Below are 17,431 nucleotides of genomic sequence, written 5' to 3' on the forward strand. Positions count from 1 at the left end.
GAGATTTGTAAGGAGTTAATCAGATTCCCAAATTTGTATATCTAAATAGCTCTTCTAACCCCTTAGGTATATCAGTTTTATTTTAATTTAATTTGGGACTTGATGCAAGTAAAAGAGTCACTGTGTATTTCCCCCCTGCTTTTGAGTTTGATAAAATCTGAGCTAGATTTTCATCTTAACGTGGAAGCACATCTTAAATATTTATTATTAACTTCTCCTTTCAGTGCTAGATGTAATTTTAAGGTAGAGATGAATAATTGAAGTGTAACTTTTTTTTTCATTAGATACAGTTTGGAACTTTATCAGATTACTTTGATGCACTGGATAAAGAAGATGTAACCAGTGGAAAGAATAGCCAATCAATGTTCCCTGTTCTAAGTGGAGATTTTTTCACTTATGCTGACCGAGATGATCATTACTGGAGTGGCTACTTTACATCCAGACCCTTTTACAAGCGAATGGATAGGATATTGGAATCCCATTTAAGGTACATTTATGTTTAGATAACTACATTAATTATTCACCTCTTTTGTATTATCATAGCCTTTTTGTAGAGTCTTGCATAATATATGAAATTTATGCAGTGTTAGGATGTGTTTAATGTAATTGCGAAATTTTAATGTAATCAGAGATATGTCTCCAAAGCATAATCAAATTATTACATGGGTTTTTGTTCTGGAAGGAAAAGCAGTTTATGTAATTAGATTTTCTCCTATATTTTATGTTTTATATGTTTGTAATTAATTACCTGTATTGTTTGCACACCACAGTTGTATTCATTGGCATCAGCATGTGTGTCTGAAGATTAGTAATCAGAACAAGGGTCAAAAGGAACAAATATGGCCCCTCAGTGGCCAAAATGTGGGCCTCAAAGTACATAATCCAAAACTAATGTATTTTATATGTAGGAGAACTTTAGAGGCTCCATCTCAGTTCTTATTTATTAGAAATATATTTCGTATAGGTATGATTTTCTGCTTAGAAGAACAAAACTTGAAAGAGATGAGAACTGATGGAGGCAGAGTGATAGGCTGAAAAAGTACAGTGACATGGAAAAGGCAGAAAAGTTGGTAGAAAATAAAAACGTTCTGAACCATCATTGTCCAGTAGAGCTTTTCGTCAGTGTCCAGTAGAACTTTCTGCAGTGATAGAAATATTCTGTCTCTTTTCTGCACTGTTTAGTATGTAGCCACTAGCCACGTGTAACTGTTGAGCACTTGAAATGTGACCAGTGTGGCTAAGGAAATGAACTCTTAATTTCATTTAATTTTAACTAATTTAAGTGTAAATAACCACATGTGGCTAGCAGCTGTCATAGTGAGGAGTGTGACAGTTAAGTAACTGAGTCTTGGTGTTTTTTGGTAAAGATTAACCACCCCAGCAACTCATGAGGCTCTTTCTATGTGTATGTAGCTCAGGAGGTTAATTTATTTTCCTGTTAAGTTCACTTTCAACTTCGTTCAGATCATGAATTCATGATGATTAATTTTCATGATGAATCTCAGTATTAAAAAGTAATGTCACACCTACTTTCTTCTATATACTGGTAGAAAGAGTACATTTTGGAAAGCCTTTTTATAAAAATCATGAATTTCTTCAAGCGTTGTACTTTGGTATAACAGTATGTTTTTATTATTTTTACTGTTAACATAAGTGTCATTACCATTATTTCAAAAACCTGACCTTTGACTATTTTCTGGGATACTCACAAATGTGCAAAAAGAATACATATTATTGTATTTGTAATAAAATAGTATTTCTATATTAGAGAAATTTATGCATTTCTACCCAATAGAATATAATTATCTATTATGTTATTCTAAACTATCCATGATGAAAACAGAGAAAGTACTAAGTAATATAGAGATTTCTTTTGGACCACTGCATTTTTTGAAAGTGTCACCTATTTTTTAGTGACAATTACGAAATGTGGTTTCAATCTTAATTTATTGAGCATACTTAAAATGGAAGTACTTAGGGCTGGTAATATATTTTGAAAATTCTGCTTTAAAATAAAACAACAAAAAACCATTTAATTGTGAATTTCAAAACGTAATTATTTGAAAATAAGTTTATTGTGTGGTAATAAATACTTCATCTTATAGCTTATTTGTAAAAAAAATACTTGGATAAAATAGAAGAGTATAAAGAAGAAAATAATTTTTAAATCCCATTTTTACATTTTGGAATATCCTTATATGTGTGTATTCTTTTCAAAACCAGGAGTATGTGCTGTGGATATATATGAACACATATACAGTTTCTTTCACTCAAATTTAGTGTTTCTCATGCCATGAATTTTAGAAGGGTTAGAATTTAGAAGTGGAGATTATTTAGTAACCTTTAATTATTGCAAAATTTAAAGGAATTCTTTTTTTTAAGTACTTCACATTTCTTTTTCCCTATATCTTTATGCATTTATATATTGCCTTGATTTTCTCTCCATTATCCTTAATACGTTTGGCATAAAGAGCCTTATTACATTTTTTACTTCATCAAGCCATATCTCCTTTTCAAAGAACTTCTTTTGAAGCCTATCTTGAACCATATCCTCTGATGATGAAATAATAGAAAAGTGTTAAAATGATAAATCCCCATATTCTTGCTCAAAAACTATTCTTAAGCTGAAGTGCTTTTTTTTAAATAAATGAGAAAAGACAGCATATGTTTTATCATCTTTCAGTTTATATTGTTGAATTCAACACTTACATTGTTATCATTCAACACTTAGACTAGCTATTGTCACTGAGCTGTCAAGCCATCATTTTTCTGCGTCTGCTTTACTGTTACTTTCCCACCCATGTGACCATGTATCTCCACACCATCTCTCCTTTAATGTACATATGTGAGAGTAAATGGCTTTCTGGTGATGAAGTTCATCTTTTGTGTCTGTGTTGATCTTGGAGATAGAAAGGACAGAAACCATTAACCACTTCTTACTGCTGTGTTGAGATAGGTTTAACTTACGTAGAACATAGTGAAAAAATATCACGCTGCCAGTGGGTACTGGCTTCTTTCCAGGAACGTCTAGAACAAGGGCCCTTTATATCAATTTAGACGTGATGTTCTCTGATGATCAATGCTTTAGATTTATTAGATGGATACCTTGATGGTCTTATAGAAATATTTATTATCAGTATCTTTTTTTAATAAATAGCACTGAAATTGTGGGTTTTTGAAAAACCACATTTGAAAATGTATCAGTACCACATGTTTTAAATAGTCAATATTTGTTTTGAAATAAAAACTAATGACTGTTTTATGCAACTAGGGCTGCTGAAATTCTTTACTATTTCGCCCTGAAACAAGCTCAGAAATACAAGATAAGTAAATTTCTTTCATCATCCCATTACACGGCACTGACAGAAGCCAGAAGAAATTTGGGACTATTTCAACATCATGATGCTATCACAGGAACTGCAAAAGATTGGGTGGTTGTGGATTATGGTACCAGGTAATATAATTATTTAAAAAGTGATTATAAAACAGTCTTTAAAAATTTTGGGTCACAGGCTTATATCTTTGATGAAGTTGCTAATGTACATTAGACCATATTACTAATGATATGCATTATAAGTATTGCTATAGAAAAACATCAGTTTTCAAAGCATTTTTCAAAAAACCTCTTGATGTTATACTAGCTGTTCTAACTTTTTATTGCAGTGCATTTCTGCAAATGGAGTACTGACACATTAATATAAAACTGATTGTGTTTTTTCTTACATATTGTGTGGTAATTGGGGTTACCTTCTTGACCAAGGATTTGGTATCAAATGGATCATAGCTATAATTCAGGGAGATAAAGAGCCACACTTCATTGTATAGCAGCTTTATTTCCTGTTTCATATCCGGTTGTTCTCAGATACTTCATTGTTTTTTAGAGGGACATTGACCAAAAAAATCAGCCTAGAAGATACCCAGCAAGTAGAAGAGCCTTGCAACCTTGATATATATGGATGGATGATATAAGGACTTGAGATGAGAGGGGATGGCCTGGGTATTGATATCAAAGCCATCTTCAGCTCTCTGAAAGTTTATGAAGATGAGTGAGGGAGTAGAAGCTCAGGTGTTTTCACAGTGCAGAATTGGAAACAGTGAGTACAGGTTTTAGCTCAGAACAGCAGGGGACTTTGTAAAATAGTGCTTCCCAATAATGGAAAGGCTTACCTTTTAGGATAGATTTTCACCATCATGCCCAAGTTTAGATTACCATTCATTAGGATCAGTGTAGAGAAGATTCCTATGTTGGGGAGGGAGTTTTGACTATTGTTTCACTATGATTTAGATTATTTTTTCTTCAAGTTTTTTTCCTATCAATAATGGTGTGCTTTGATAATATTTTAAAATTGTTAAAATATGCTCTTATTTTCTTATAATATAGATTTAAAAGGTGACTCTTTTTGAAATAAATGCTCCCATATGTGAAGTGTATACAGCACATAAAGTCAACATTAAAAATTGATCCACAACTGATACTACCAATCGTAATAAGTGTTAATTAAAATTTTAGTTACAATGTTTTGACTCTTTGGGGGGAAAAATCTTGAGGTTTCATTAGTTGACTTCAGTCCTTGAGAATACATTCAAGGTAATATCTTGATATAGTCTCAGTTTTCTTGTGGCAAATATATTTGGCATCCGTTGAGGTTGAGCTGGGCTTAAAGTGGGAAACACTCAATGGATGATGATACTGGTTTTTCGCTCACAGAAGTCATTTTTGAAAGTAAGGTCAGATCCTCAAAAACTTAAAAACCATTTGCAGGCAAAGCAAATGGCCTTGGAATCGGTCCATGATAATAGTTCAGTCATGGGATCAGACGAACTAACTTGCTTTTTAGGGTCTGCACCACCCTCTCCATCCACTGTTCCCCCAGATCATGGGTGATTCACTCTCCTTCCCTGCCCTCACAACCCCCATCCTATGAGGCATTTAGAGGTTATTGAATCTGGTTTCCCTGCAAAACAAATACATTTATTATTATAAGTGAATATTTTCTAAAATAAAATTTCTGAAGAAATATTTTTCATTGGAAAATATTTTACTAATATACTGAGAGTACTATGAAAATATTTTACTAATATACTGAGAGTACTATGAAATTAGTCCTTGTTTTGTTAGAAACAAGTATTCGTTTTAAATATATGTTGTGGCTACATGTTGATCTAAGAGCATAAGTAAAAGAAAAAAGTTGTTATTTATATAATGAAATACTAATACTAACACAAAGAAAGGATAAAGACACACTTAATATATGGATTCAAAGATCTCTGTGAGATGTATTGTAAAACAAAACAAAAGCAAAACAAAAGTTGCAAAAACAGTGTGTATAACAATAAACTATTAAAAAAAAATAAAAGTAAGGTCCGATCCTCCATTTTTTCCTTTTCACCTGCTCCTGCCTTCTTGGTTTATTGAGAGTTTAGAAGTGAAGGTGCTTAGATTCAGAGCAGAGTTTCTAAGAGGAAATAAAAAGTCATTCTCCTGCACTGTATACCTGCTCTCTCTGGCTGCCACATTGAAAGAGACTTGGGTACAGGTCATAGAGTTTTTGCTTCAGGACATTTTCTGTCTCGTAACCTTTCCAGAAGTCCTGTCATTATTTCTTCCATATGTTTGGTTACGCTTTTAGTGTATAAAAACATGCCGTGCAAAATTGCATCTTAGAGAAAAAAGACACAATAATTCTCAAATTGTCCTTGACATTTGTAAATTTGCTTTGCGAGCACTTCACACTTCATTGAAAAGTCATACACAATTATCAAGTCATTAGCGTAGACATTTTAAGTAGAAAATTTCAAAACACAAGTTAGAGAATTACAAACAAAGAAGCAGCTAGCATTGGGTGTTCTCTTGTTCGTGGACTGTTGACTGTTTATTCAGATATTGGCAGAAGTGTCCCTGTGAACAAGTGTATGAGTTAAGGATTACATTTGGCTGCTACTAATAACAACTTGAAACTGAATAAATTCTGTTCTTTTATGCCGTATGAAAGAACTCTGCAGATCCTTGGTTCAGGTATGGCAGCTCCACAATGCTAACAGGGATCCAGACCCTTCTAGCTTTCTCTTCTGCCATCTAAGGGTGATTCATACTTACATTACTGCTCTCTCAACAGTAGATTGAATGTTTATAAAATGATAACGTGGAGAGCAAGAATACCTCATGGCTATTTGAAGGTTAATTCTAATCATGGCATGAAAAAATGAGTTAGACTGGGACACTTTGTGATGAATGTTCAGCTTAAAAGTGGATAATGTGGCTATGTAAAAGAGAAGAAATGGTAATGAGGTCAGCTACACAAAGATTTAAAATTCTGCCAGTTTATACCTTGTAATTAAGGTAGGTAGAAAAAAATGAACAAAGGGTGAGTATGAGGGTCCAAACATATAGATCAAACTATTCATTGAAACAAACATGATAATACCAGCTTTGAACAGCAGTAATGATAACAAAGGAGAAAACTGATTTCTAAGTGATGTTCTCTGAACTGTTTGATAATAATAGGATAAGGGCATGTTAGCAAATTAGAGGCTCTGAGAAATCCCACAATGCTGAAGTGGTGAAACATTAAAATTTTGCTTTACCCAGTGTTTCCCAAACTTATTTACCGTGTGTAGTCTTGTTTTGCCTTAAACAAAACAGCTTTATACATCCTGAGAAAGCTTTGGGGAATACTGTATCAGTACTTAGTGCTTATCTCATTCAAAAACTGTGTGTGTGCCTTTAGGATACAAACATTGATTTGTGGCATTCCCTCAGTTTAATTAGGACTCTTCAGTGTGCTGTAATACATATAAGGTTTTAGCTGATGGAAAACATGACTTTTATTCTGCAGGTTCAGACAGCCTAATAAAGATAGCTATGTAGATAATAAAAATAAACTTAGATCGAGGGGCTTGTTTCTAGAACTGAGTTGTAGCCATTCATATTGTCTCTTAATCTGGAGAGAACACTTGTTATCATCTAGGAAAACATTTGAATAGACTGAGAAGCTTAGCTGGTTGATGGCCTGAACTCATGTCCTTAAGACTTTAATACTGTGTATGTATAACACATTTACCTAGTTAATTAACTTACGATTATGATCACTTACATCTTTGAAGGTAATCTCAATGCTCTACAAAAAGAAGTTATTTCTGATTCTCTTACAATTTTTTATGATGTTGTTGCATGCCAGCAAAAATGTTCCTAACGTATAGATGCAAAATTGCTTCCTATGTTGGGGAAAATGATATAATCACTCTAAAACATAATAGACTCCGTGGTTGATTAAAGCATGAGTCACCAAGTTTCTCTACAGATTTCTCCAGTGAGTTTACTTAGAGATAACTGTTCTATAAACAGGGATACTTGTTCTTTAAAGAAACAAGACTGAGCTTGAGAAAAACTTCAAACAAATTCTTTTCCTATGTGTAGTGTTTCAGCAATAGCTGGTAATGTCCTAAGATTATATTCTGGAATTGATCTTGAATCAGTTGACTGGTATGCATCTCGTTGGTTCCTCTAACGTAAAAATACAGTTTGAATACAGTTAGCAATTTTAATGACCAAGAAAATTTAACAGGGACAAAGACAATTTCATTAGCCAGACTTGTGAAAACTTTCTCTTTTTTTTGAACAAGAATTTGAATTTTTTGAAGTGTGTATACTGATTGAATTTTGTGAGCAAGAGTTAAACTCATGTCTTCTCTTGCTATTTCAACACTTGCTAAAGAATTTTCTAAAGTATCAAAGTGCTTTTTTGGTAAGAACGCCTTAAAGCCGTTGGAGTGATCATGCAGGGTGTTATTATTTGACATGATATTCATAGAATGTATCAGCAGGTTAAAAAAAAAAAAAGAAAAAAGAAGAATCATTTTGAATAAGTTTATGTGTTTCAGGTATGTCCAGAAAGTTTTCTACTTTAAATGAATCCTTATTAGTGGTATCTTGTGATTAACCCCCCTCCTTTTTTTCTAAGTACTTAATTGTGGGCAAAAAAGTATCAATTCTTTATAGGTTCATTACAGGTTGCACTTTGTGAAGACAGGATGAGAGTAATGGTGGTTTGGCCATTATTAAAGAAACTGAAAATATTGTATACAGATATTTGAATTACTTCTCAGACCAGTAACATTTTTGGTTCACAGACTCTTTCAGTCCTTAATGAATTTGAAGAAGATAATCGGATATTCTGCACTACTTCTTATTTTGAAGGACAAAAACTCGTACAACTCTTACTCTTTTGATAACCTCCTAGACATGGTTAGTTGATATCTTTTATATTTATCATAAAAGTGTGTGATTCTTTTATTCTTAATTTGGAAAGGGGGATGAGAAGCTTAGTGAAAAGAGACATTAAAAAATTGTGATTTCCTTGTACTTAGAATTTATATCATTTTATATGAAATATCTGTGTGTGCTTCTTTCCTATCAGTGTGTCTGTATTTGGTTTATGGTGTATATTTTGTTCTGACTAAATCTAAGCATGAAAAATAAAATAATGAACTTACTTTGTTATGTGAAACATAACAGGCTTCCAAAACACTCTTAAGTGTGTTGATGATAATGTATTGTAAGATGATATGGTGAGATAACTGGGCATCATAATTAGTTATTTTTGCTTGGCTTAAATTAGAAGCCCCTTGGTGTTTGCACTGCTGCTGTAAATCCTTAATCTGTTCTTGCTGAACTTCAGTTTGAATGATCCTAAATTGTCTTCTGGTTTTAAGGTCAGGCCATGGAGTGCTGTGGGCAGTGCTCAGATGTGTGTAACAGAAGAGGAGTGGTTGAGGAATTAGGAGACTAGCTTTTAGCCTCAACCTCTGAACCTGATCGCATGGGCCTTGAAAAAGTTGCTTAACATCTATGAGCCCTGTAAGATGAGACGATACCAGACATAGCTTATACTGTTGTTAGGATCAGATGAGCCAATAAAACAGAACATACTCTGAAAGGAAGAATATGCTATTCCACAGCAAAGAACAGTTGAAAAAAATGGTTGGTTGCAGACCTCTTGAGACTGCCACTTGGCGACTCAGATATTTTAAAATTGTAATTTTTTTTTTATCATTAGAGTCTATTATGAATGATAGGCTTTGAAATTTTGCATGTAATTGGAACTTACACATCTGGAATCAGAGATAATTTCAGTATTTTCATATACTGATGCTTGTAATCAAATTATGGTTTCATATTTTCATATTAAGGTAAAAAATCCAACAAATGGGCAAACATTGCATAGGATATGAATGAAACCTGTGATACAAAGGTAAAGTAGTAAAACTTTTTGCACAGTTATCTTTAGGACTCTGATTTGGTTCCTAATTGGAGTCTGGTCCCTGTGACATATGCCGTCCTGAGATCTAAATGCACACACACATGTATGCACACACACAAGAATTACTTATTTTGAACTTTGATGGACTTTATGTAGCTGGAAAGAGGATTTTTCCCCATTTTACCCTTTTTAGGATTCTTGTAAGTACTATTACATAGCTAATTTTGAAACTTGAGTTTTAAAATTAAAATTAAAAAAATTTTTGCTTATTTTTATAGGATTTGAAACAAAGCTCACAAAGTTCTCTACCACAAAAAACTGTAATAACGCTGAGTGCAGATCCAAGGTAAATACATAATTTCTCACAAACTTTTGCTGCGGTTCTGACTTGACATTCTTGCTTTTCAACATTTTTTGCTCCAGCCAGTATATATTTTGAGGAAGTATTTTATTTAATCAATTTATTAATTGTACAAAGTTGTCTGAAAAAATGAATTTTCTCCCAGGGCTGTCATGTTCGGTGTTAATAGCTAACACAGTGCTTGGTGCATTGATTGCTGAATGAACTATTATAACAGTATTTTTTACAGATATTTGGGATGGAATGGTAAATACAATTTATGGTTATGTTCTTTCTTAACTCATTGTTTTACTTACCTTATTTTCATTAATCCCTGATCCTATTTTTAAAATGAAGGAAGAAACTTAATTATTAAGGATTTTACTGCAAACTGTTTACTAGTTATTTGTCATTGTGCTGGTCAGACTGTCTCATTTTAGCATTGTGGGTTTATGTTAAGGTAATTGGGAAGGGTGCTCCGGTGACCTAAAAATGGAGTGACTAATTGGTGGCTACCTCTCATTTAGAAAGAAATGTTTTGTGTTTTTACCGGTAATTATTTAACCAAGTCATCTGTTTTTAATAACCAAATATCAATAGATCAGTACCCACAATACCCAGATACACAGTGTATTCTTATATAACTTTTTACTATCCGAGAAATTTATTATTTAAAAATTGTAGCGTAAAAGAATAATTGTAAAGGATAATTCATAATTTTAGCTAGATATTCTTTATTGAGATTATTTAAAAATAAATGGAATAATAGTATTATAGAAAATACACAGGGGCGCCTGGGTGGCGCAGTCGGTTAAGCGTCCGACTTCAGCCAGGTCACGATCTCGCGGTCCGTGAGTTCGAGCCCCGCGTCGGGCTCTGGGCTGATGGCTCAGAGCCTGGAGCCTGTTTCCGATTCTGTGTCTCCCTCTCTCTCTGCCCCTCCCCCGTTCATGCTCTGTCTCTCTCTGTCGCAAAAATAAATAAACGTTGAAAAAAAAAAAAGAAAATACACAATTGCTGTAATAAAGTTGACATTTTGGTTAAGCATAGAATAAAGCCTTAGTTGGCTAAATTTCTTCAAGAAGTAGAGACTTAAAACATATACAGTTCATACCTTAGAACAAGAAGATAAGTATTTTTTAGTTACAGTAAAGTATCACTGAAGTAATGGCAAAGAAATCCTGTATTTCTTTTTTTTGGCCAGAAAAAGAAGGGATTAACTGGAACAGATAGTTTATATCTTAACTTGAAAGTCCCTTCAGATTTTGTGTCTCCCTCTCTCTCTATCTCTCTCCTGCTCCCACTCTGTTTCTCTCTCAAAATAAACATTAAAAAAAAAATTAAAAAAAAAAAAAGCAGGGGGACTTCTGGGTGGCTCAATGGTTAAGCGTCTGACTTTGGCTCAGGTCATGATCACCTGGTTCATGAATTCAAGTCCCACGTCAGGCTGTGTGCTGACAGCTCAGAGCCTGGAGCCTCCTTCATATTCTATGTCTCCCTGTCTCTCTCTGCCCCTCCCTCCTCTGCTGTCTCTCTCTCTCTAAAAAAAATAAATAAACATTAAAAAAAATTTGGGGGGGGGCACCTGGGTGGCTCAGTTGGTTGGGCGTCCGACTTTGGCTCAGGTCATGATCTCATAGTTTGTGAGTTTGAGCCCCGTATCAGGCTCTGTGCTGACAGCTCGGAGCCTGAAGCCTGCTTTGGAATCCGTGTTTCCTCTTCTCTCTGCCTCTTCCCTGCTTATGCTTTGTCTCTCTCTGTCTCTCAATAATAAATAAACGTTAAATTTTTTTAATAAAAAAAAATTTTTTTTTAAAGAAAGTCTTGTTGCAGTCTTAAAAGCTTTCAGATTGTCAGGTCATGAAAGAGTAATGATACTGCAACTACTAAATGTTTTCTTTGTCTTAAAATAAGTAAATATTTGGGGTTACATGGCTATTTCTTAAATATTGTGCCCCTAATAAATTGTGGTATCCATAAATCTCTTTGGCTTTAGGCTTAATTCTCTTAACTTTTCCTCCTTTTTGTATTTTGGTGGGGAAAGATCTTTGTTTCTGCTACCATAAAAATATGTTATGCTTGCTGTAAGCAATTCATGCCCCTTCTGCACCCCATTCGTCTTCCTTTGGGTGCATGGAAGGGTGTGTGGGATGGAGCCACAGTGAGTGAGAAACCCTGTGGCTTCTCTTTTTCCTCTACTGTCCTTGCTTTAACTAGCAGTGATATTTAGTCCTACTTATGCTGGTGGAAGAAAGGAGATACAGGTGTATTAACTAAGGAATCTGTTTTTTGGCTCTGATATTGAGGAGATCTAATAGAATTTTTGAGACTATTAGTAAAATTGTCACTTTTTAATATTTCCTTTAAAACAGTTTGTATTTAAACAGTGTTCTTCATCTTAATATTACTTCTTCACAGTTCTTTTCTATCAAACGTCAGTGCTACTACTATTTCTGTGGTTAGGTGAATTGGGGCACTTAACAATTGTCGAATTCTTACTTTTATCTCTTTTGTACTTGAGGACCTCATGAATAGAACTACTTACTCTTCTGGTTTTAAAATCTGTATTTTACTTGTTAGCCACAAATACTGAGTCACTCTCAGTAATATCACTGAAGAATGAGGAATGATGGTAACCTTTAAAATGGAAGAGTTTGATAGCTTTATTTAGCAGGTACTGAAAGTGAAATAAATGTTTGCACTTCTCAGTCTTTGAGTTAGAAGTTTCAGAAGTATGGTCACACATTTTTCTCATATTCTTCATGAATCTTACATAATCATCTAAGGCTTAGCATTATTTTGATTATAAGCATAGTTCTTATTTAAGTAACAAATTACTAATCTAACTAAAACATGCATTCTCAGTGAGGGAGACGTCCTTCTTAGGGTAAAAATCGGTTCTTAGAGTGTGAAAAAAAAAGTACTATTTTTTTAAATATATAAAAATGGTATGTAGTAGTGCATAACAGACATACATTTAAGTGTTATATTAAAATTGTATGAGGGGGATGAGTAGCAAAAAATGTCTCAAAAGAGTCTTCAAGGAATTATGATGTAAAAAGGATGAGAAACCCATAGTTTCTAAACCCATAGTTTCGATAACACATGTAAATGAATTTGATCATGTTGTTGGCAACATTAGTTATAGCTATGTAACTTAACGTACTTTAGTTTGTGGGTGTTTAAAAAGTAGTCCATAATCTGCTCACAGTGATGTGATATATGTCCATGTACCTGCTTGAGTCCACAAGGTTACGTAAGCTATTGTAGTGTATGCATTTGTAGTCTGTGTGGAAAGCAGGTACAGCAAGAGTTAAAAATTAGGGCACCCTGAACAAGTCATAAATTTTCTAGCCTTAAATAATCCTTAAACGCACAGAGATGTTTCTTTTTCTCTCTGCACACATATAATTGCCTAAAGAAACAATTGTAAAAAGCTTTAATACAAAGATTTAGAGGATTAGGAGTGCAGAGGACATACAGGATGGAAGGTAAACTTTTGAGACATGCAGGGATTTCAGTCTTGGTTTGGCATTTGGTCCTTCAGGCAGGATGGAAACAAATGTTGCCACAGCTCAGGCCAGCAAGTTGTGTGTTCTGACAGTGTATAAAGGAATTTTTTTTTTTAAGTGGATAATTTGAAATGCCACCAAGTATACAGCTAAAATTACATTGAGATAACTTCTGTAAATCTGCAAATTTAATTTTTCAAGTAGAAGATTTTTTTAGTTTGAGAATAATTTATTCAAATCAATTATAATTTACCAATAAGTACTATTAATTTTAAGCCAGGCACTTATTGGTAAGGGATCTTATGTCTCTTTTGGCCCGAAAAAAAAAGGGCTTAATTTTAAAAGAAACCATCAAGCATGTGGAGATACAAAAGAAGTCAGTGCTTTGGACTTGGGTGACTTCAGACTACCAGATATAAAAAACACTTAATCCCACAAAAGGCACTTGATACCCCCATTGCCATTTGCTTGTTGAATGGTTCTCCCTGGATGGCTGCCCAGCACTTCTAATTTAATTTCCTCTGGTTTTCTCCATGCATACTTCCTTTTGGATCACAATCTTTATTAATAGTATCCTTCTCTTTTTGGTTGTCTAGGTTCTAAAACCCCAGAACCCACTTTGACTTCTACCTTTTCTTGCTCTTTAAGTGTCAGGGACTGGAGAGTCTTTTGGATTTTCCCCTCTACTCATCTCTGACATCCATCATCTCCTGCCTTCCTGTTACTTTTCGGTTTCAAGCCACTTTTTTTTTTTTTTTTTTTTTACGTTTTACTTGAACCACTGCAATGCCTTCCTGCTCTTTTGTTATCAGTTTCTCTCTGCCTCTAATTTATTGCATGTAGTTGTCACAGGAATCAACCCACAGCAGAACCCTGAGAAAGTCACCTGAGTGAAAGCGGCAAGGCTTCTAGGACTTAGCCTCAGAAGTCCTAGGAGGTCCTTCCCACTACATTCTTAGTCAAGCAAGTCATTAAGGTCAGTCGAGATTCAAGGGGAGGAAATTCTTCTCCATTACATGATGTGAGGAGCATATATAGGAAGCAGAGGGAATGATGGCAGTCATCTTGAAGTCTGTCTACTACAGTTTACCCACTGGCCACTCCAGTGCACATACCTACCATATGTACAGTATTCCCCCTCCCCTCTAGATGCCCAAAGTGTCATCCCATTATGACAGGGGCCCTAAATGTTCGTCTAAATCAGGTTCAAAATGACTTACTCATATAGCTGTGAATGGATTTTGTCTTATTTCTGTCAGTATAATTATTTGAGGTTAAGACTGCTAGATTGTAAACTCCTTGATGGTAGGAACTATTTCTTTTATTTATTTCCCCCAACATACCTTCGGAAGTTTACTCAACATAGCAAGAATCGAATAAAGACTTGTTGAAATACAATTAATTATTGATTGAAGAGAATATTGAACTTTAGACTCCAGATGTGCATACGACATGGCTCACATTGTATGTGAAAATGTGGTATCCTGGCATATATTTTCCCTAAATAGTTCTTTCATCTAATATTTGGAGTCTGGATGCCAGAGGGTTTCCAAATACACTACTACTGCAAGCAAAAATAAACAACAGTTAGGAAGAGCTTTGAATTTGCTCAACATTTGGACAACTGCTCACTTGAGATTTTAGAGTTTCATACCATGAGACCTGAAAAATTTTAGGTTGCTTCTCAGCATCATTGTATTCTTACAGAATTAACTCCGTTGAGATTGCATTCTTCGAGGCTCTTTGCACTGAGTGGGTTCAAAAGATACTGAATGAGTTGACTTGATCAGATCAGTTTTTACACATAAGACTTTCTGTTGTTGTTGACAAAGAGGATTTGCCTGATCCCACATTTTGTGTTTTTGATGTTATCACAAATAGTTCTTCTCACAATAATTACCTATAGTGTAATGAGGTTCAAGACTTGAAATCATTTTCTCATCGGTTACCATGTCATCAATGTATTTTTATACCAAGTCACACTCAGAAAGTATCTAAGAAAAGTATCTGATATCCCTAACAATTGTTTCAGCTTAAGTTTTAAGCAAAGAAAAGGAGAGATAGAATTCTAACTGCTCAGATTCCGTCAGTGTTATCTATTATAATACAGACCTGGTAGAAGCATTTGTACAGAACTGAACTGAGATTCCATGACTTGAACCAGAGTGGTTTTAATATGAAGACCTGGAGTCTGTTGAGAGAGCCATGAACGTCAAGATGGAGCTTGACTTGTGCCTCATGGCTTTTCTTGGGGGAGATTAACAGTGGTACCTAGTGTAAGAACTGTGCTTGTTGCTCGTGGATTGTAATAGTGAGAGCTCAAATCTTGTCATGTACTAGAAAACTAGTACAGAAATACCTTCACCTTAGTTAGCAAGAAAATGTACAAAGTCAGGAAGATTGAGGATTTCCATTCTTGAAAATTGCGGGCTGCATTTTAATATTATCCTAAGAGAATTCAAGGTAATAATAGAATACATGATTTGACTAGGATTTGACACTCTGGACCTTTTGCAGGTTCTATTAGTATGAGAGTAGCTGAAATGTCCTTTTCTTTTAAAGCTACTTTAGAATTTTCTTTTAATGGGGGAATTGTTAACTGACAGCAGTGGAGAATCTCAAAAATAAAAAACTGAGCTGTTCTAGTCTAGTGTAGGTCTTTGTGGGTATTAATAGTCTAGTCTGTTTAAGAATTAATACTCACTAATGGATTTGAAGGATGAGTTCCTAAACTCTCTTCTGAGTTGCTTTTCTGTTTAAGTATTAATTGCTTGTGAAAGGTGTTTGTGTATTTTCATCTGTTGCATCTGAGTTATATTTTATTAATTTTGACTTCTTCAAGATACAGATTGACCAGTTCTCCAATTATCCAGAAATACATTTCAGGCTGCGTGTAATCTGGGATATTTTTAGAAAGGATGTTATATTGAAAAGACTTCAGTAGAATATAGTGTATTACTTGAAGTAACTGAAAGTTTCTTAGGGAGTTGGAGATAGCTTCAACAGATATATTAGTTAATTTTATGTTAGAACTTATTTTAGAGCAATCATGTCTGGATACCAACATCAAGTACTGTTTTTTGGTGTTTGCCATTCCAAATTAATCATCTGCCAGCTTGTATTTTGCCTGGTATTTCCCCCCCACCGCACCCAGGGAAATATAAAGGTCTTTGGGGGAGGGACAAGGAGAAAAGACTCTACCTTTTCCCATGATTGTCTTACTACTCTTAACATTTCTATTTTTTTATGATACCAGACATGATGAGTTATTAATTCCTGAAATACTGTTTCAACCTTACATTGACTTAGATGAATAACACCTATTATATTAAAAAACAAAAAAGTTGACACTTTCATTTTATGTGATGGCTGATTAGGGACCCTGAGACTGACTCTCTCAATTTCCTGTTGAAACTCATGAAAACAAAGATGATGATGAACAATCAGAGGAACACCAAACCTTGGCTTGACGGTCAACCTATTGCCACAATTTAAGATATCCACAAACTATAAAGTTGATCAACTAGACTGAAAAATGCAATTATTCACTGACCAGTGGTAAACAGTTAGAAATAAAAGCAACATTGCAGGTCTCTAGAAGCAGATATGGGGATTGATTCCTTTTCCTTTTTATAATGTCTACTCCCACAGCTTTGAAATTCTGGTATTTTACCAACCAGACAAGAGGACTAATATTTTAATACAGGGACAGTGCTGTTTTTTTTGAGGCTGTTAAGGAGATAGGTAGCTATTATTTTCATTCTCTCTGCCTAAGATTTCTGTTAACCAGTCTCCATTTAATTAGCCAACTAGATCAGTTGATTCTTTCCATTCCTTTTTGGTGCCCATCGTACCTTGACCTTGTCATCAATAAGCTGCTAGCTAGGGAAACAAGTACAATTCTCTCCCTCTGTAGTTCAGTTGAGTTGTATGATTATCACGAATCGATTATTTATTCCCAGATCAGTTGATCTTGTTACTTTTCTTGCATGATTTGATTACTTTTTATTAAACTGATGAATTATACAAAAAGTTTGCTTTTATACATGAAGTTGGAGATTTTCAACAAAGGTAAGTCACTGATCGGTGAGATGCCTATAAAATATTTGGGAAGAAAATCATAAAGATGGAGAAGCAGTCTGTACTCCTGTTGCCTAATTTTTTTTTAAATGTTGAAGTTCTTGGTCTACTTTACATTAACCTAAGCTGGAAACCATACATGATCAATCACATGATGATTATGTAGTAGGTACGATCCAGGAATTAGTGGTCCCATAGTCAAAGTAGCTTTGCTGTTGTATCAGTAGATTAGGAAATTA

At 34.4% G+C, this 17,431-nt stretch overlaps 1 protein-coding gene across 1 annotated transcript in view; it reads left to right on the forward strand.

Moving 5' to 3' along the window:
• The window catches only part of MAN2A1 (mannosidase alpha class 2A member 1), a 167,129-nt gene that overhangs the window by 78,119 nt on the left and 71,579 nt on the right, over nucleotides 1–17,431 (forward strand). The window contains exons 9-12 of the mRNA XM_047090160.1: nucleotides 285–487; nucleotides 3,272–3,454; nucleotides 8,131–8,245; nucleotides 9,539–9,606. Of these exons, the coding sequence (XP_046946116.1) occupies nucleotides 285–487; nucleotides 3,272–3,454; nucleotides 8,131–8,245; nucleotides 9,539–9,606 (569 nt within the window). The remainder of the gene's footprint in view (nucleotides 1–284; nucleotides 488–3,271; nucleotides 3,455–8,130; nucleotides 8,246–9,538; nucleotides 9,607–17,431) is intronic.

This window comes from Lynx rufus, unplaced genomic scaffold (assembly GCF_022079265.1).
Source record: "Lynx rufus isolate CCGP_SWC_20201006 ecotype Redwood Valley unplaced genomic scaffold, mLynRuf1.p SCAF_1, whole genome shotgun sequence".
In the NCBI taxonomy this organism is placed as follows: Eukaryota; Metazoa; Chordata; class Mammalia; order Carnivora; family Felidae; genus Lynx; species Lynx rufus.